The 20,614-nt window shown below is 46.8% G+C and overlaps 1 protein-coding gene across 2 annotated transcripts in view; it reads left to right on the plus strand.

The window, feature by feature from the left end:
- Nucleotides 1–20,351, plus strand: part of LOC135054708 (zinc finger protein 420-like) — a 46,289-nt gene extending 25,938 nt beyond the window's left edge. Inside the window, exons 2-5 of one of the 2 annotated variants that reach the window (XM_063957992.1) lie at nucleotides 14,317–14,818; nucleotides 15,925–16,019; nucleotides 16,317–16,437; nucleotides 19,598–20,351. In XM_063957992.1, the coding sequence (XP_063814062.1) occupies nucleotides 14,443–14,818; nucleotides 15,925–16,019; nucleotides 16,317–16,437; nucleotides 19,598–20,079 (1,074 nt within the window). In that variant the 5' untranslated portion in view covers nucleotides 14,317–14,442 and the 3' untranslated portion in view covers nucleotides 20,080–20,351. Of the gene's footprint in view, nucleotides 1–14,316; nucleotides 14,819–15,924; nucleotides 16,020–16,316; nucleotides 16,438–19,594 lie in introns of both variants that reach the window. The other variant, XM_063957991.1, reaches the window with a different exon arrangement.
- The last annotated feature ends 263 nt before the right edge of the window (nucleotides 20,352–20,614 follow it).

A 20,614-nucleotide genomic window follows, 5' to 3' on the forward strand; every position in this document is an offset into this window, starting at 1 on the left:
AGGTTCATCGGTCCTTACCCTGTGCTACAAGTCTTAAATCCTGTGGTCTGTAAACTGGGTTTGCCTTCCCACCTTCGAATACCTAACGCCTTTCATGTTTCTCTCCTCCGTCCCCTCATTCTGAATCGGTTCCACTCAGCATCCCCTAGGCCAACGTCTGTAGTGACTGAAGCTGGAACGGAGTTTGAAATCAAAGCTATTCTTGACTCTCGTTATCTTCATAAAAAATTACAGTACTTGGTAGACTGGAAAGGTTATGGTCCTGAGGAGAGAAGTTGGATTAATGCTACTGAAGTAACGGCTCCCCGACTGGTTCGGATCTTCCACTCCAGACAGCCAACTAAGCCCGGAAAGTGTCCAGGGGCCACTCCTGGAGGAGGGGGTACTGTCACTCACCTCAGGCAACGGCGGCCGCGCTTGTCCCTGCGGGTGACCTGGTCTGCCCGGCGCCTCTCTTCCCCCGGCGGTCTCCGGTCCCGGCGGCGGGTCGGCGCGTTCCTCCGGCGGCTTCCCGGAGCGAGGGCGCCGCCATCGTGAGTGGGGTCAGGGGGGCGGAGCAGGACTGACGTCACCTGCCTGCTCCGCCAATCAGGCAAGGGCGGGGAATTCAAAACCAGACGCCGGGCAGAGATCCGGTGCCTGAGTATCATCGATTCTGCCATAGAAGCTGTGATTTCCAGAGCTCTCACGTTCCTGCGGTCTCTGTGTCTGCATCTCCGTGTCTCCAAGCATCTCCGTGCCTCCAAGCACTTCCGTGCCTCCAAGCACCTCCGTGCCTCCAAGCATCTCCGTGCCTCCAAGCACTTCCGTGCCTCCAAGCACTTCCGTGCCTCCAAGCATCTCCGTGCCTCCAAGCACTTCCGTGCCTCCAAGCATCTCCGTGCCTCCAAGCACCTCCGTGCCTCCAAGCACCTCCGTGCCTCCAAGCACCTCCGTGCCTCCAAGCACTTCCGTGCCTCCAAGCATCTCCGTGCCTACAAGCACTTCCGTGTCTCCAAGCATCTCCGTGCCTCCAAGCACCTCCGTGCCTCCAAGCACTTCCGTGCCTCCAAGCACCTCCGTGCCTCCAAGCACTTCCGTGCCTCCAAACATCTCCGTGCCTCCAAGCATCTCCGAGTATTTCCGTGCCTCCAAGGACCTACGTGCTTCCAAGCGCTCACGCGCCCCATGCACCTCAGTGCCCCCGGCACCTCAGTGCCCCCAGCACCTCAGTGCCTCCAGCACCTCAGTGCCTCAGCACTCAGCATTACTGTGCCTCAATACCTGTGCCTCCAGCACCTCTGTGCCTCAGCATTCAGTATCTCTACAAGTCTTGTCTTTCAGGAAACCTTCAAGTATTCTTCCGTGCTTCCTGCCTGCCGTCTTAATTCTGCATGAGGAAGACCTACATCCGGCCATCTCTACTGCGACCCAGTAGCGGTTCCTCTTCCCGGTCATCGGAAGAAGCCCCGAGTCCACAACACTCCCAAATCAGGTCAGTGATAGCCCCTATCTGGTTTTCCATGTGGACAGGGCAGAATTACGGACAATTTCTGCCGAAGGTGGTGTCATCTTTTCATTTGAACCAACCTATTGTGGTGCCTACGGCTACTCGTGACTTGGGGGATTCCAAGTTGCTTGATGTAGTCAGGGCTTTGAAGATTTATGTGGCCAGAACGGCTGGAGTCAGGAAAACTGACTCGCTGTTTATCCTGTATGCATCCAACAAGCTGGGTGCTCCTGCTTCAAGCAAACTATTGCTCGCTGGATCTGTAACACGATTCAGCAGGCTCATTCTGCGGCGGGATTGCCGCATCCAAAATCGATAAAAGCCCATTCCACAAGGAAAGTGGGCTCTTCTTGGGCGGCTCCCCGAGGGGTCTCGGCATTACAGCTTTGCCGAGCAGCTACTTGGTCGGGTTCAAACACCTTTGCAAAATTCTACAAGTTTGATACCCTGGCTGAGGAGGACCTTGTGTTTGCCCATTCGGTGCTGCAGAGTCATCCGCACTCTCCCGCCCGTTTGGGAGCTTTGGTATAATCCCCATGGTCCTTACGGAATCCCCAGCATCCACTAGGACGTTAGAGAAAATAAGATTTTACTCACCGGTAAATCTATTTCTCGTAGTCCGTAGTGGATGCTGGGCGCCCGTCCCAAGTGCGGACTTTCTGCAATACGTGTATATAGTTATTGCTTAATAAAGGGTTATGTTATGTTAGCATCCGTGGTTGATGCTCTGTTGTTGTTCATACTGTTAACTGGTATGGTTATCACAAGTTATACGGTGTGATTGGTGTGGCTGGTATGAGTCTTACCCTGGATTCCAAAATCCTTTCCTTGTAATGTCAGCTCTTCCGGGCACAGTTTCCTTAACTGAGGTCTGGAGGAGGGGTATAGAGGGAGGAGCCAGTGCACACCAGTAGTACTAAATCTTTCTTAGAGTGCCCAGTCTCCTGCGGAGCCCGTCTATTCCCCATGGTCCTTACGGAGTCCCCAGCATCCACTACGGACTACGAGAAATAGATTTACCGGTGAGTAAAATCTTATTTTTTGTCGGCCATAACGTTCCTGGTAGATCCACATCTGGAGCATGTCAGCACATTCGGAACACATTACTGTCACTGGGGACCTAACGGGTCTGGTCAACCCAATTCTATATATGTGTGTGTGTATATGTATATATATATATATATATATATATATATATATAGTGAAGGGATGACGGCGGCACTCAATCAGACTTCGCAACTGGACTAGATTCCTTTTATTTTGCCAACATGTTTCGGGGATTAATCCCCGTCCTCAGGGCCAGACAGGGGATTAATCCCCGAAACATGTTGGCAAAATAAAAGGAATCTAGTCCAGTTGCGAAGTCTGATTGAGTGCCGCCGTCATCCCTTCACTGTGCATTGTGGAAAGCATATTCCACTAGGAGGGCACCGCAGCAATTCACAGCAGTTATCCAGGGGAGTGCCGGGACCATTTGTTCGTTATATATATATATATATATATGCATAGTTAGGATATGTGTGTCATATGGTGTATTACATTATGTATATCCATGAATGCTGATATAATAGTATTTCTTCTCATGTGCTGGTCGCTCTGTTGATTAGGCTCCAGTTCGGCTGTGACGAGTTGGTATTCGAGTCTCTCAAGGAGTCCGAAGGCTTATTCTCTTCCTGACGCGGAGAGATCATTGGGGCAGTCAACTCCTGGTCGACGCGGAGCCCGGTCGTTAAGGATCATACACGGGAAGCTTAGTGATATTTTATTTCTATACCTTGTTGCACTGCATGTACAGGGGGAGTGTTATGTTCGGAAAGACATCCGATAAAATTACCTTACAGAGAGTGGGTAAGGTTGCCTCTGTTGTTTATACTCTGTAACATTGCAGCTGGTTGCCGAGTGACGGCGGGATGTGTAACCGGGAAGGTGCTGAGGTTGCCTCCGAGAGATACTAGAGGGTCGGTTTAAAGCGGTTTGCGATACCTCAGTTCAGTCAAGCTCGGGGAATACCACCGGTGAGTCTAACTTCGTGAGTTAGTCTCCTTCGCAACGGTTGGGGACGCATTCCTTTTGTAGGAGGCAGTCGTTTAATCGTTCGATACCGTTACTTTTTTCTTTTTCTGTGCAGACAGTTGAAGCTGAAAAGGTAAGAATTTTGCAGCCTTGTTTGGTTCGCAGAAGCGGATCTTGTTTGCTGTTTCTAGCGCATCCGCCACAGGTCACTGAGTCTATCTGGCTAGATCCCACTCCGGTGGGGGGTCTCGTCGACTAAGTTTCGGTTAGTCCAGGAATTGTTTAAGAACTGTGAGTTGATTATAGAATCCATAGGGGGACATTCTGAGTTACAAATGTTCCCGTCAATATTTTTTCTGATAGATCTTACCGATTCCCCTCTGGTCGGGGAGGTAGTAAGCGACGCCTTATCAGAGTTGCGTCCGGTTCAGGACTTTATCCTGCCATCCCCGTTAAAAAAAAAAAAAAGTTCTGCTTACGAAGGGGAACTATAGGATGGAATCTTTCAGGCCAAGGAGTTCCAGCTTGTAAAGGCAGAAAAAGAGGTTAAATACGTTTTTTCTCAAAGTTCAGCCTACCTGGGTTGATATCCAGGATTATCTTTACCATTTCACCAGAGTGTGGGCGGTATGATGGTTTTCCTTCTATAGTAAGAGCCATTGTCATTCTGCTCTGAGACATTCGCCTGATTGAGGCGAGGTCAAGTAACAAAGAGTGCAAACAGTTGTTTCTCCCTGACTGTTGTCTTCAACACAGGGAATGACTGTTGTTCACAGCGACGCAGTGTCTACAAGTGGGTGTCTGAGTAGATACTGACTGGTTGAGGTTCTGCGGGTTTTCCTGTGGAAGGAGGTCTGAGGATCCGGAGTCGGATCAGTTTGATTGTGACAATCCATCTTTAGATTCTGTTTATGAAGCAGGTGGGTGCGGCCTACGGGGCCTTGTGGTTGACCAGGTCGTATGCCAGTGTGCTTTTCGAGGGTCCAGTTGGTAATGGGGTCCAGGTCTCACTGACACTTGCACCGGAATTTAGTCCTACTACCCGGGGCTTCGCTCATGTGGTGTCTACTCGGTTCTCACCTTCTAGAGGGAGCTGTCCTGACATGAGACATATTTCCAGATAAAACTGTCAGGCTGGGAAGTTTGTCTGCGATAAACTTTTTTGATTTCAGTAAACGCTTTATTAGCAGGCGTCGTTCTGGAGTTAAACGACGGAGAAATGACTTTCCCCTGCAGGCGCAAGCTCCATCCGGGGAAAGTACACCCGTCATCGAGAAGTTTCACGGATGTGACAAGTCTTGGAGGACTGCCTCAATTGGATATGTTCGTGCCTTCATCGACGGGAGGCCTCGGGGATGTTGTTCCAGGTCAAGGGACACGCATGCTATGGTAGGCGATGCCCTCGTGACGCCTTGGGTGTTTTCAGTCGGTCTTGGCGTCCTCTACGTTTTTGCTCTTTCGGAGGGTGCTACACGTAGGAAGAACAAAGGTTCGGGCGATCTTCTTTGCTTCGGTCTAGCCAAGGAGGGCTTGGTTTCCAGTTTTTCGGGGTTTGCTCATAGTAGTTCTGTGGCCTCCTCCTCTACCGGTGGAACTGTTACAGCAAATTTCGGCCGTGCATCAAGACTTGCCGAGGCTACGTTTGATGGTGTGGCGGTTTATTGCCATGTTCTAACCGACGGGGTTTACCCAGTGAGGTCATTTCCGCCCTTCTTCGGGCTAGAAAGGAAGTAAAGGCAACGGTTTACCACTGTAGTTGGCTTATATATATGTGTCTTGGTATGCATCCTAGAAAACTCCTATGGAAGTTTTTCAGCTGGGTTGTTTTGCTCCACTCTTTGCAAGCAGGGGTGGATACGGGCCTAGGGTTAGGCTCTTTTTTTAGGGCAGTTTGGCCTTATAGATATTCTTTATAAGAGCATTAGCCACCTCTCTGGAAGTTCAGGCTTTCGGGACAGGTGTACTGCACATCCACCTTTCATTTGTGCACCATTGACACAGTGGACTCTGGACTTGGTGTTGCGTTGCTAGGGTATCACACTGATTGGATCCTTTATAAAAGGTTGCGTTAAAGTTTCTCTCTTGGAGAGTGGTCATGTTTTGTTTTTGTTTGGACGACCGCAAGGCGGTTGTCGGAAGTAGCGACTTTGTCTTACACGAGCCCTGTTTGATCTTCCAAGTGGATAGAATTGAGATCTCGGATAGTAGTTCTGTCGAAAAGGGTTTTCGGGGTTTATCAAAAGCCTGCCTGGGTTGATGCCTGTGGTAACTTCGGTATTGGCTGATTCAATGTCTCTCGATGTAGTCAAGGCTTTGAAGATTTATATCGCCAATTGAGCTCAGTTTGGGGAAACGGAGGCTCTGTTTGTCCGGTATGCTCCCAGCGTGCTGGGGCGCCTGCGTCTCTACAGGCTGTTACACGCTGAATCTGTGATACGTTTCGCTGTGCTAGTTCTACGGCTGGATTGCAGTTGCCGAAGTTGGGGGAGACCCATTCTACTAGGAAGATGGGCTCTACTTGGGCGGCTGCCTGAGGTGTCTTGGCTGGTTAACTTTGCAGAGCGGTTGCTGGGTCGGGTTTCAAACACCTTGGATAAGCTCTACAAGTTTGATACCCTGGATGATGGGGACCTCATGTTTGCTCAATCGGTGCTGCAGAGTCGTACGCACTCTCCCGCCCGTTCTGGAGATTTGGTATTGACCCCATGGTCCTTTTGGAGTCCCCAGCATCCTCTAGGACGTAAGAGAAAATAGGATTTTGGTACCTACCGGTAAATCCTTTTCTCCTAGTCCGTAGAGGATGCTGGGCGCCCGTCCCAGTGCGTACTGTGTCTGCAGTTATTGATTTGGTGGCACTTTGTGGTGTTTCTTCTCTGTCAGGTTATTGCTGACGGTGTTCATGCCATGGCATGTGGTTTCGTATTATTGGTTGGGTTGACACAGGTTGTGTTACCTGTTCTTTCAGCATAGTGCTGTCAGTTTTTCATACCGTGGGCTGGTATTCTGTTGAAGGCCATGTCTGGCGGTATGTTTGTGGTGTGAGCTGGTATAACACTCACTGTGGTTAAATTATAAATTCTTTCCTCGAAATGTCCATCTCTCCTGGGCACAGTTTTCTAACTGAGGTCTGGAGGAGGGGCATAGAGGGAGGAGCCAGTTCACACCCAGTTTAAGTCTTTATAGTGTGCCCAGGTTCCTGCGGATCCGTCTGTACCCCATGGTCCTTTTGGAGTCCCCAGCATCCTCTACGGACTAGGAGAAAATGATTTACCGGTAGGTACCAAAATCCTATTTTCACTCTCGTCTTCTGCAACGGTTGATCCTTTCCAAGTGGGATGGTTCATCGGATCAGATCTCAAGTGGTCTCTTTGACTCCGGAGGTTCATCTGTCGCTGGCCTGGAGGCTCCAGGACCAGCAATTGAGCAAGGGACGTCCCTTCTGGATCCCCAGCTGGGTCCTGCTGACAACGGAAGCCAGTTGGGGAGCAGTGTTGGAGCAACACTCGTTTCAGGGTCGTTGGACCAAGGAAGAATCTGTCCTTCCAATCAGTATTCTAGAGCTGAGAGCAGTATTTATTGCACTGTATCTCAACCTGCCTCTGGTACGGAACAGCCCTGTTCAGGTATAATCAGACAACACCACCACAGTGGCCTACATAAACCATCAAGGTGGCACTCGAAGCCGCATGGCAATGTTGGAAGTGTCCAAAAGCCTACGTTGGGAGGAACGCCATCTACCTGCCATATCAGCAGTGTTCATTCTAGGCATCCTAAACTGGGAAGCGGACTTCCTCAATCGCCAGGACGTTCACCCTGGGGAGCGGGGCCTTCATCCCAAAGTCTTCCAACTCTTGGTGGACAGATGGGGTCTGTCAGACGTAGACATCATGGCGTCTCGACACAATCACAAGGTGTCTTCGGATCACGAACCAGGGATCCTCAGGCAGCGTTTGTGTACGCATTGGCAGTTCCGTGGAACTTTCAGCTGCCTTACATATTTCCTCCGATGTCTCTCCTGCCCAGGGTAATTTGGACATTCAAACAAGCAGGAGGAATTCTGATCGCTCCAGTGTGGCCCAGACGTCACTGGCTCTCAGATCTACAGGGACTCTCGGCAGAGCGTCCCCTTCTTTTTCCTCAGCGACAAGACCTCCTACTGCACGGTCCTTGTCTCTTCCCGCACCTGGCCAGACTGGTTTTGACTGTGTGGTTCTTGAAGCTTCACTCCTAAGGAACACTGGTTTTTCTGAGGCTGTTATTCAGACTATTCTGAAGGCCCGCAAACCGGCCTCTGCCCGGATTTATTACAGAGTATGGCATTCTTACTTCACCTGCTGTGCTGCTATGAATTATGATGCCTCTAAGTTCAGAACTTCCAGAATTCTGGATTTTCTTCAGAGAGGTTTGGATTTAGGCCTTCGGCTTGCCTCTCTCAAGGTACACATCTCTGCGTTGTCAGTATGGTTCCAACACAAGATTGCCTCCATACCTGATGTACGCACGTTCTTTCAAGGTGTGGTACATATTCAGCCTCCCTATGTCCCTCCAGTGGCTCCATGGGATCTGTCTGTTGTACTGGAGGCCCTTCAAGATGCCCCATTCGAGCCTCTAGAATCTGTGGACCTCAAATGACTCACGGCCAAGGTCCTTTTCTTGCTGGCTATGGCCTCTGCAAGGAGGGTTTCGGACTTAGGCACGTTGTCCTGTCATCCTTCCTTTATAATCTTTCACTGTGACAGGGCAGTTCTCCAAACTAGATCTGTTACCTATCTAAGGTGGTTTCATCCTTTCACCTTAATCAAGAGATTGTGGTTCTGTCCTGTATCTCTTCAGACTTGTTGGCTAAAGATCGGTCTTTGGATGTGGTTAGGGCCCTACGTATATACGTGGACCGTACAACCCCCAATAGACTGTCTGATGCCCTCTTTGTACTGTTTGGTTTCCACAAGCGTGGCTGGCCTGCTAATAAGCAAACACTGGTCAGATGGATTAGAATAGTGATTACACAAGCTTATGTGCAAGCTGAACTTCCAGTTCCGGCTGTGATTAAAGCCCATTCTACTCGGACCTTCTTGGGCGGCCTGCCATGGCGGGTCCGCAGAACAATTGTGCAAGGCGGCAACGTGGTCCTCAGTTAATATGTTTCTTCGGTTCTATGCCTTTGACACCTTCGCCTCCCAGGATGCTTCCTTTGGAATGCCGGATTCTCTCATCTGCTCAGGCGTGTTCCCTCCCCTGAGAACTGCTTTAGGACATCCCCGATGTTTCCCTGTTAGTTAGATAAATTTTTTTGCCCAAGGCAAATTTACCATAGGTACATAAGGTACTCCCTTGATAACTGCTGTAGGACATCCAGATGTTTCCCTGTGGAAACCTGTGTATCCTGCTGCAGAAAAGGAGAGTTCTGGTAGACTTAACATTGTTCTCTTTCTGCGAAGAACACAGAGTTCCATAGGGCACCCACCCTGACGCACCTAGCTTCTTTGGGTTTGTATAGCATTAGCCACTGGTACCTTCTCCTGTCGTGAGAATGTGTTCTTATGTGACCAACATCTGCCTTCTCTTGCCTGCTTCTGCATTGGACTGCTTAACAAAACTGAGCTCTCTGTGCCTGTAGGCGGGGTTATAGAGGGAGCCCCAATACATCCTGGGACAGCTAAAGCTTTACCTGTTGGTGCCTCTGGATCCAATTCCACTGTACACCCTGCTGTTATTTCCCTGTGGGACCCTGTGTACTTTGCAGAAAGAGTTAGCAATGGTAAGTCTACCATAACTGTCCTTTTTTAGTGCTTATAAAGAGCACGCGTAGTCACAATGAAATCTAATGAGAATATGATGTACAAGAAAAGCATAAATGTGACGATACAGCTAGGTCCGTGTGCAGATTGGTCCTCTACTCATATGTGACCCAATACGTGTATTCCCCCGGTGGTCGCCCACCAAGTACCGGCCAGGCCCAACACTGTATCGCTTCCAAGATCGGACGAGGTTGGGCATGCACAGTGTGGTATGGTTGTAGGAAAAGGTGGACAGGGGTCTGTGAGGTACCAAGTAGCAATTGGGCCCTGGCTTCTTAGGTGGTTTTCCAATGCCGTGTCGTCCAGTATGGACTATGTAGTAATTATGTCTAGGTTAAATATATAACGTGACCTTCATCTGTTTCGTAATAACCCACCGTGTAAGGGGTTACTTTGAGAATTATATCTCAGACATAAGGAGGTATGAGGTACCACTGTCACAATATAAATAATGGAGATAGTTGGTAATTGATCACAGCATGGTGAGTATGGTACTACAGCTCTTCAAGAAAACGGTAGTTGTATACATATACTTTTTTTTAATAGCAAATTGAATCTTAGATAAAGAAGTGTGAGGCATCGGAGGCTCAGTCCAAATACTTGAGCTATAATTGTAATTACATGTAGTGCCTCAAAAGTAGTAGAGTAGAATTAAGCCGTAGCCAAGATTCCGGTGATTCCGCCCTTCTGCTGGTCACCCATTATGCCAGAAGGCATTGGACGAGGAATGAGAGAGGGAGATACCCCTACTTCGCTAGAAGGGAGCAAGGTGAGGTATCAGTCTTTCTGGGTCGTGCCGACTGTTCCCTGATGCAGAAAAGAGAGTCGGCTACAATCCGTCATGCGATACACTCATATCAAGAGATAAACTGAACACAGTGTGATGAGTATTACAAGAAAGCGGTTTTGAAATAATTTTGCATATGTTGCTATTGTCTAATTGTTCCATACCTATAGAAATGGTAACCGTGAGTCTGTCTCTGCTTGAGATACCCAGTTACGCTTACAGCCAACTAACAATAAAGTGCTTTACAATACGCAGTTAAATAGTATAATAAGGGGCTTGTCGGCAGATTCTGCTGGATATTCTCTCAAAGGATGGAAGGCACCATGGGGTAAATTTACTAAGGTGGGCATTTTTTTTAGAACTGGTGATGTTGCCCATAGCATCCAATCTATTATCTTCTAGAAGCAGCTAGATAAATGTTAAGTAGAATCTGATTGGTTGCTATAGGCAACATTACCAATTGGACAAATGAATTTCTCAGGCCACGGGGGGGGGGGGGAGACGGAAATACTCTGGCCCGGCGTTCAAATCCTTTAGACTTCAGTCCTTTCAAGGCTGTGGTAGAGAAACAGCCATGGAAAAATTGGACATGGTCATACCTTTATTCCAAATAAATTTGGAATAAAGGTATGAACATTTCCAATTTTTCCATCTCCGGCAGCCAATATTTTATTTTAATTTTTGGATTTCATCTTTGTTTTTTTGTAAAATTTTTGTCAAAAAGTTTTTATTAAAATTTACCATATATATATATATATATATATATGAGCCTCTAACTTCATGAAGAACAAAGATACCTTGATGCGAATGTAACACACACCAACACCGTGAGTACTGGTACGACTTTCTACACTCATAAAGATACCTTTACATGAGGAAATTGCACCTAACGAGTGTAAGTTAGGTACGCATTGTAGATATCCATGTCTATGTATTCTTAATACCATCTGAAGTCAAGATTGAACCACGATATCATTTGAGAAAAAAAAGATACCTTTACAAGTTTACAACCTATCGTTATAGTGTAAGTGGAGGTACGCACCCACTCTAAATGTGTGTCCGATTGAGAGACTTTTTAGCTCCAGTCATCGTTGAAAGAAACCGTTATGTGCTGTGATTTATTATTTATTGTGTAAGCCAGGTATATCCGGCAATAAAATAATATCGCATAAATCCATATAGAAAAAATTGGAACTAGAATATAACCTAGTTATTCCAATTTTTCTATTTGCATGCACCATCCGAAATTCTTTGGAAGATTACCTTCAAAGAAAACAGAAGGGGAAGGAAGATCACTCACAATATCAGCACACTCTGATATCTAGATAAGTATTAGCGATTTATTCTCAGCGCCATCCCTCTTTTTCCACTTTTTTTCCACTGTTTCTGTATTTCTTTTGGATCTTCTGGGATAGATCCGGGTTAAAAGTAGGAGGCAGCAGAGATCATTTGGAGCGCCAACGAATTCCCCTAACAATTCTCTATAATACTGGGGTTAGATGGAGGACTGCGTTTATCTACACTAAAGGTGCAGGTATCTGCGTTGTCAATTTATTTTCAAAGACGATTGGCTCTATTGCCGTCGGTACACACTTTTCTGCAAGGTGTCCTCAGAGTACAGCCTCCATTCATTCCACCTACAGAGCCATGGGACTTGAATCTGGTTTTAGATTTATTACAATCTTCACATTTTGAAAGTGGATATTACTTGGAAAATACTTTTTCTCCTAGTCTTAGCTTCGGCAAGGCGTGATTCAGATTTGGGGTGCCTTGTCATGCAAGCCACCGTATTTGGTGTTTCATGATGACAGAGCGGAACTTCGTCCGAATCCCACTTTCTTACCAAAGGGTAGTGTCATTTTTTCACATCAATCAACCAATAGTAGTTCCTGTGTTAACCGGACATTCTGGAACTCTGGATGTGGTTCGCTCGTTTATGTATCCCGAACGTCTACAGTTCGTAACACGGATACGTTGTTTGTTCTCTATGATGCTGCCAAGATAGGTTGGCCAGCGTCTAAGCAGACCTTATCCGGATGGATAAACTGACTATACGTCAGGCTTACCTTCATGCTAGGTTACAGCCGCATACATCAGTAACAGCTCATTCCACATGTTCTGTGGGAGCTTCATGGGCATCTGGTCGTGGAGCTTCTACGACGCAGCTTTGCCGTGCGGCTACATGGTCATCAGTGCACACGTTTGTGCGCTGTTACAATACGTTTGCGGCATCAGCATCTAGCTTTGGCCGCCTAGTGTTACAGGTGCCAAACAGCTCTCCCGCACACAAGGTAAACTTTGGTACGTCCCAAGAGTACTCCAGTGACCTCTAGTGGATGAAAAAGAAAATAGGATTTTGGTACTTACCAGGTAAATCCTTTTCTTTGAATCCATAGGGGGCACTGGACGCCCACCCAGAGCAGTTTTACCTGGTTTGTGGTAAGCTCAGGGGATCTTATGGAAACACACTTTCACCGACTGGTTCAAATTGTAAAGTTCTATCGGTTAGGGTGTCAACTGTTTAGTTGTCAGTAACGTTATGTGTCAACTTTATTGTTGTCCGTTATGTTATATGTAATTCTCCATTGTCAACCTCTCTATAGCTCCTGTTCGGCTCAGTAAAAAACACTGAGGTACTCTGGGATATGGAGGGGTGGAGAGTTCTAAATTTAAATATTCAGTGCCCTGTTTCCTGCGGAAGCCGTCCATATCCCAAGAGTACTCCAGTGCCCCCTATGGATTCAAAGAAAAGGATTTACCTGGTAAGTACCAAAATTCTATTTTAATTATGTCCAGATAGAGCCAGTGGATTCAAGCATATAGGTCTGTATTGGGGCTCAACGCGTTTCCGTGTGGAAGTGCACCCACACCTTCCTCAGGAGCAAATGGTTTCAAACTGACATAGAGCTGTGTTTTATAGCACTCTAATTGACAAATGAGGCACACATGAGTAAGAATGAATTAATCAAACCGCAGGTAAAAATTAGATTTAAAAAATCCATAAATGTAAATTAGAAGACAGTCCTAAAAACATGAACCCTGAGTTTTAAGGTTATGAGGCTGTTTAACACCAGGTGTCTATTATCAGAGATGGGTGATCATATCACATTTATTTCTTGTTTGTTATATATACAACGATCAACACAGAAAAAAGGGCGGAGAGGAAAGAAAGGAGAATCTTAGATTAATAACCCAGATTGCTAGATGATAGAAATAAACTCACAATTTACTTCTCTAGTATATAAATTTTAGGGATTGTTGATAGAAATAGTCATGTGATCAGGATACCCCGGTCACATGTTCAAGAGAACCAATCACGAGTCAGTATGGTTGCTAAGGCAGCACACACAATCATAGATGTGCTTGTTGTTGAGATCAATCATAAAGATAACTAATCTGGGTATTTGTGCAAGGTAATCCTATATATATATAGATGTGAATGAACAAAAGATAGCGGCACTACAGTGGTCTTCTTCAACTAATAAAGTGTATTCTTAAACAAACAAATACCAACGTTTCAAGGCTAATTCAGTGCACGTTGACAAAAAGGCTGAATTAGTCTCGAAACGTTGGTATTTGTTTGTTTACCAATACACTACATTAGTTGAAGAAGACCATTGGAGTGCCGCTATCTTTTGTTCATTTATATATATATATATATTTGTATATATTTGTATATATATATATATATAAATAAATATTTATGATCAGTATGAGATCCCAGCGGTCAGAAGACCGACACCGGGATCCCGGCAGCGAGCTCAGCATGTTCCCTTCAGTCTCCGCAGGGTTCTATTCCCCATCGGGTGGTAGCATGGACCACCACACGAATGGGGATAACAGCCGGCGGTCAGGATTCTGACCGCCGGTATTTCAGCTGGTGTCGTGATTCCAGCATCGGTATCCTGACAGCTGGGATCCTGACAGGCGGTGAATTGACTGCCTCCCATATATTAATACACACACACAAAGTAATGTGTATAATTTTTAGGCAGGTGTGGAAAAAAAGTCTACAAAGTAAGCATGCTTTCAAATATAGATGTGTTAATGGTTTATTTCTAAAGCACAATCTAAATGTTTGGTGTAACCACCCTTTGCTTTCAAAACAGCATAAACTCTTCTAGGCACACTTGCGCACAGTCAGGGACTTTGTATTATTATAGTCAGGTGTATGATCAATCAATCAATCATACCAAACAGGTGATAATGATCATCATTTTCATATGCAGGTTGGAACACAGTCTAACTGAAACAGAAACAGCTGTGTTGGACGCTTATAACTGGGTGAGGAACAGCCAAACTCTGCTACGAAGGTGAGGGTGTAGAAGACGGTTTCACGTCACACGTCATACACCATGGCAAGACTGAGCACAGCAACAAGACACAAGGTTGTTATACTGCATCAGCAAGGTCTCTCCCAAGCAAAGATTTCAAAGCAGACTGGGGTTTCAAGATGTGCTGTTCAAGCTCTTCTGAAGAAGCACAAAGAAACGGGCAACGTTGAGGACTGTAGACGCAGTGGTCGGCCAAGGAAACTTAGTGCATCGGATGAAAGACACATCATTCTGACTTCCCTTCGAAATTGGAAGATGTCCAGCAGTGCCATCAGCTCAGAACTGGCAGAGACCAGCGGGACCCAGGTACACCCATCTACTGTTCGGAGAAGTCTGGCCAGAAGTGGTCTGTACAAGGACGTGATGATGGAGAATCACCGGCCCCTCACATCACTGGGTAAGAGGAGACTCTCATGTATTGTACAGGAGAGAACGTGGCTGAGTCTCTCTTACTACTGACCCACATGTGTATACACAAAAAGTTTTTTAAGTAAAAAAATTAAAGAAATGTGAGTGTGGTATAGAAGATCTACAGCTATTAGACAATCATTAGGTCGACCCCATGTGGTTGATACGGTCAAAAGATTGACATGGAAAAGGTAGACAGTACAAAAGGTCGACAGGTTTGAAGAGTCGAAAGATCAACCTGGAAATAGTCAACACACAAAAAAGTTTTTTTGGGTCATTTTGTACGTTTCACTAGCTGTGACCGCAGTCAGTGTGAAGGTGTACCCTCATCGGATCGCTTCACTCGCCGCGCTTCGGGCAAGGTGCCTCGCTCTGCTATTGTTGCGCTCACCACAGGTTACTATTCCCAGTTGTAGGCCACGTAGATGGTAAAGCAAGCAAAATTTTTTTACAAATACGTGAAAAGTCCCCAATAAAACATATGTTAACCATTGTCATGTCGACTTTTTGAACCTGTTGACCTTATGGGATCGGCCTGTAGAATGTCTATTTAGACACTGCCTGTCAATACGTTGGAACCTATAAAATGTGTGCATACATAATATGGTCAAACATATAAGAATTAGAAAGCACTGGCCCTGGTGGTCCTAGGTGGACCTATATGGTCCCAGTGGTGACTGACAGCCTACAGGAACCCGGACATTCCTCTGTAGTTACTAGCAGGGCTCCAGTGTGCAGGACTAGTGGCTTCTGGGGGACCGGCCAATGTTTGGGCTGTCACGCTCCAGCCTCCCATGGCGGGATCCTGGTGATTGTGCCGGTGGTCCTTCTAGTAGCGCTGTCCATATACTTTTACATCTGAGAGTAACACCAACAAGGGGTCTTCTCAGCATCTGGTCTCCATGCACAGAGTAGAAGTCTTTTTGAAGGTGACCCTACACGCCATCGAGAACGTCCTGTAGGTCAGTTTGGGTACAGCATTTAAATTATGAAATTGCGCAGACTTTGTGGGCATCACAATGTACCCATCTGTCACACACCTCATCTGATAATCCCTTCTACACAATGTACTCAGTCACCGTGTGTCTCCTGCAGATGGACCCAGTAACAGGAATACCCCAGAGAGATGCCCCCGTCCTTATTCCTCAGATTATACAGAGGAGGATCACAGTGTCCCACAGGAGGATCAGGTAGGTGGGATTGTGTGGGGGAGATGTATCAAGAGTGGAGAAATGGGCAAATTAAGAATATCTCTTAGCAACCAGCTTCTACTGTACCTATCATTTTATTGATTGTACTTGACAAATGCTAGCAAGAAGCTGGTTGCTAGGGCTTAACCCTCCACTCCTCTTCTTCTCCACTGATTGTACATCTATGTAGCAGTTGTGTGCATCTTGTAAACTTCTGTGGTCCTAGGTGGACCTATATGGTTATTGCATTACTTACAGCACTAACATGTTATTATTCCTGTGTTGTGGACAATATAGTGTGAAGACTTGAATGTTATTAAAGTAGAAGACTTAGACTTAGAGGAAGAGGAGGAGATGAGCATGATAGGTGATCTGCCGTATAAGGAGGAGGAGGAAATCCCTACAGGTATCAGCACAGGTGAGTGATCACACTAAGGGCCTGTTCCCCAGCCGCATGCACTGCTGGTATCAGAGTGATGTGTATATACTGCACACGCACCTTGCGGCTCAGTCAGGTGAGGTCACAAAGCGGCTATTGTACGCACACCGGTCCATGTTTCTAACTATGCTTGCGCCTGAGCCGCAGTCTGCACGCGCAGGGAGTGAATTGTGATGGCGGTCACACCGAGGAATTAGTCACAAAGTGAGTGAGAGCAGCCAAGCCTGCGCGTCTACAGAGACACTCAGAGTCTGCAACGCAACCCGATGTGCAGCGATGGTACCGATGTATCAGCAATTACACGCCGTCGGATGGAAATTATGCGTTAGCAGTGGGTGTCCCTATGCTCAGGTCAGCTTCTGCCCATATTAACATATAATCACAATTGCATACGGCAAAATATTCACGATCTGTGAAATGTAGCAGGTGGGGGCTGAGCGGACTCACTGAGATGCTGCATCTTATGAGCGTGATGCTGAAACGGGTGTGACCTCAGAGGCTTAGGAGACCATACTCGCACAGAGAGTCTGATGAAACTTACTCAGGCCGGCTGCCGGATCCGGACACCTGGGTCCAAGAAGTCTTGTCCCGTGATGGAGACACTGGACCTATCATACCTTCAAAACGGGTGACACTCCCCCATTATGAAGAACGGGGTTAGGTTCCGCCCCCAAACGCTGCAGCATTTCAATCATGTCCTGCGCCTGCGCAGCCCCACAGCCATCAGATTTGTATGTGAACCGTAATCGGGCAGTTTGCGAATTTGCAATCTTGCAGCTGAAGCTGAATGGGGCTCATAGGGGTGAGGTGACCGACTCATTCCAAAGTCAGCGGCTGTGACTATGGGCTAGCTTTACTAAGCGGCTGTGACTATGGGCTAGATTTACTAAGCGGCTGAATTGAAAACACCATTAACCGCAGCTTAGTATCTCTAGCCCTGTATGTTATAGACCCCCAGGATAATTCCTGCTGTTATAGCTACACTACACTAATGACGCTTTAGGCTGAGTGACATTTTTTCATGTCGGCTTATCACATGTTGACCTATAGACCATGTCAACCTAGCAATCCTGTCGACCAATAGTGGTTGACCTAATGACTGTCAACCTAACGACCGTATCCCCTCTCCACATCCCGCAGTATAGGGTAAGCTGAGCAGCCCGCACCACAGCCGTCCCCTTCTGGCAGATCCTACCCTAACTATAAACATTATGGGGGTTATTCAGAGATGAACGCAAATCGCTGTATACGCAGCCGGATCTGCGTTCATCTCTGCACATTGTGGGAACCGCCCAGCATGTGTATGGCCGCCTCCAGATGCGTTCTAATTGCGAACGCATCGGATCTAGGGTTGACCCCTGCGCTGCCATGCGGTCAGTGGCCATGCTTTTGTATCGGAGCGGCTGCGTGTGACGTCACGCAGCCGCCCCAAAAACGGTCCCAGACCACCCCCGTACGTCCCGCGTCGCCGCATCGAAAACTGTCAATCACATTGCGGTCACATCCATCGGGGATGCGACCGCAACATGTATGCCCACGCAGCCGCTGTGTGGCCGCGCTGCATGAGCGGCAGGGTCTGAATGATTCTCTAAGTCAGTCTGGATTGTGACATGATCTTGCTGCACGCTTATAACCTGTTATTAGTCATATCTGTTTATTTCTATCCGTCTTGCACGCTGCTGGTTACGCTACATTGCGTTCTCCTTTTGTGCATAAATAAATAGCAAACGCATTAAAGTCCGTGTATATTGGGGGTATTTCTGAGTTGATCGCAGCAGGAACTTTGTTAGCAGTTGGGCAAAACCATGTGCACTGCAGGGGAGGCAGATATAACATGTGCAGAGAGAGTTAGATTTGGGTGGGGTGTGTTCAATCTGCAATCTAAATTGCAGTGTAAAAATAAAGCAGCCAGTATTTACCCTGCATAGAAACAAAATAACCCACCCAAATCTAACTCTCTCTGCACTTGTTACATCTGCCTCCCCTGCAGTGCACATGGTTTTGCCCAACTGCTAACAAAGTTCCTGCTACGATCAACTCAGAATTACCCCCATTGTTCCCTACGTCCATCCCCGTTCTACAATGGCTAGGTGTTTCATATGGCATTTACTGAATGGAGCACGCAGCTAGCGCCACACATCACACAGACTACAAGATGAGACCATTATGATGCAATCGGACAAGGAAAGTGATTCCCAGCCGTCAGGTTCCGCACATCTCAGTCTGTCAGCTGCGTTACTTGTGTGAATGTTTTCCTCCGTTTCTGTGGAGTAATCCGCTATAAAAGTGCTATATTCCCTACCTATCGAGCCACTTACCTGCTGACTGATAGGAAAGCAGTGGCCACTCTATGCCCAGATTTACTCCTGAGGTCTTTACTACTACACATAGGAATATTGAGTAGGATACGCGAGCAGTATTTGCCACTGAGTGGGACTGAGTAGTTGCTATATAGCTACAGCTGCACAAATGTGAGATTCTGAATGGACCTGTTATTCTGAGCTTTATCTTTTGAATCATTATGAGGAACTAAAAAGAGCAGGATGTATATTGTATTGGCCTCGAGCATCTTATTAATGTTTGTAAGATCAGTGCCATTCAGATGCTGGTCCTTCTATATCACGATTCATTTTAGGACTGTGTGGGTTGGTCTGAGTACAGTAGTTCTCCCTCAGTGTGTACGGTGATTTGAGGCCAGATCAGGAAGTTGGTCAAAGCGTTCTACATTTGTCAGTCCCCGGCCCAGGGGGTGGGCAATAAGCTGCCCTCCCGCTGCTATTCAACTACACATCCCAGCATGACCTGCGACAGTTTTAGCATTTCCTGATTGCAATAATATGGTAGGGTATGCTGGGATGTGTAGTCCCTTAGTAGCTGAGGGACCACTTATTTGCCCGCCTTTGCTTGATGCAGAATTTTGCATTCCCCCAAATCCTCTCTGGAAAAGCTGTGTCCAGGAATCAGTCCCTGGCAGTGACCATGGTAAATCGGCTGTCAGGCGGAGATCCTGGGTATATAACACAGTTGGGATTAGGATCAGCGCAGGTGGTCGGCAAAATCCGGTTTATTCCTAGGCGGTGAGAGTGGCTGTAATACTAAAATCATTCATATTTATGTGGCTTTATTTTATTCCCAGCAGATGGACAGAAGAAAAGTATTCCCTCAGAACATCTCACGTCAGCTCCAGACTGTGCAATGGAAGGAAACAAAATGGCACAAGGAGTAAACCCCAATACGTCAGATACACATCCAGTACCTCACAGTGCAGCTGTATCATGTGACCCCTCTACACACGGCGGCCATTTTCCCGATCCCCATAATGACATGTCACTACACAGCAGTCATTCGCCTGAGAAGCCATTTTCATGTTCTGAGTGTGGAAAACATTTCAAGCACGGGTCGATCCTTGTTCGCCATTACAGAGTCCACTCACCCAAGGAATCGTTCATTTGTTCACAGTGTGGAAAATGTTTTGCGCACCCATCCAATCTGGTTGCACATCAGAGAATTCACAAGGGCGAGAAACCATTTCCATGCCCAGACTGCGGGAAATGTTTTACACAGAAGTCCAGCGTGGTGGCCCATCAAAGAATCCACACGAGTGAGAAGCTTTTCACATAAAACCAGTCTGGCCAAGCACCAGAGAATTCCCACGGGCGAGAAACTGTTCTCGTGTCTATAGTGCGGGAAATGTTTTACGCAGAAGTCAACTTTTGTTGAACATCTGAAAACTCACAGTTGGAGCTTTTTTCTTTTTTTTTCTTTCACCTTCGGACTGTGGAAATATTGTCACTTAATTAAATCTAGAAAATTCTCACAGTAAATTAGAAGGTTTGGGGGGAAAACACGCAACTCCACCCCCCCCCCCCAAAAAATAAAAAAAAATAAAAGAAGTCTTATCTAGTGGTTTGTTTATTGGTGCATTGATCCAGACAAAAGCGAAAGCAAACCAGCATTAGACAGATGCTCATTTGTCCTCACTGTGGGTCTTATTCACCCATCCACTTGTGGAATTCCCTGCCGTGATCACTATATTTGGTGCATGAGATCTATCTGATATCAGTGGGACCTCGGTGCACTTCACCATAGCCCACAATTCTGCCTGCACACTCCAGGAGCACTTAGCTTCGGTTCCTTACGCCCTACTGCCACCCAT

Source organism: Pseudophryne corroboree, chromosome 3 (assembly GCF_028390025.1).
Source record: "Pseudophryne corroboree isolate aPseCor3 chromosome 3, aPseCor3.hap2, whole genome shotgun sequence".
Lineage (NCBI taxonomy): Eukaryota > Metazoa > Chordata > Amphibia > Anura > Myobatrachidae > Pseudophryne > Pseudophryne corroboree.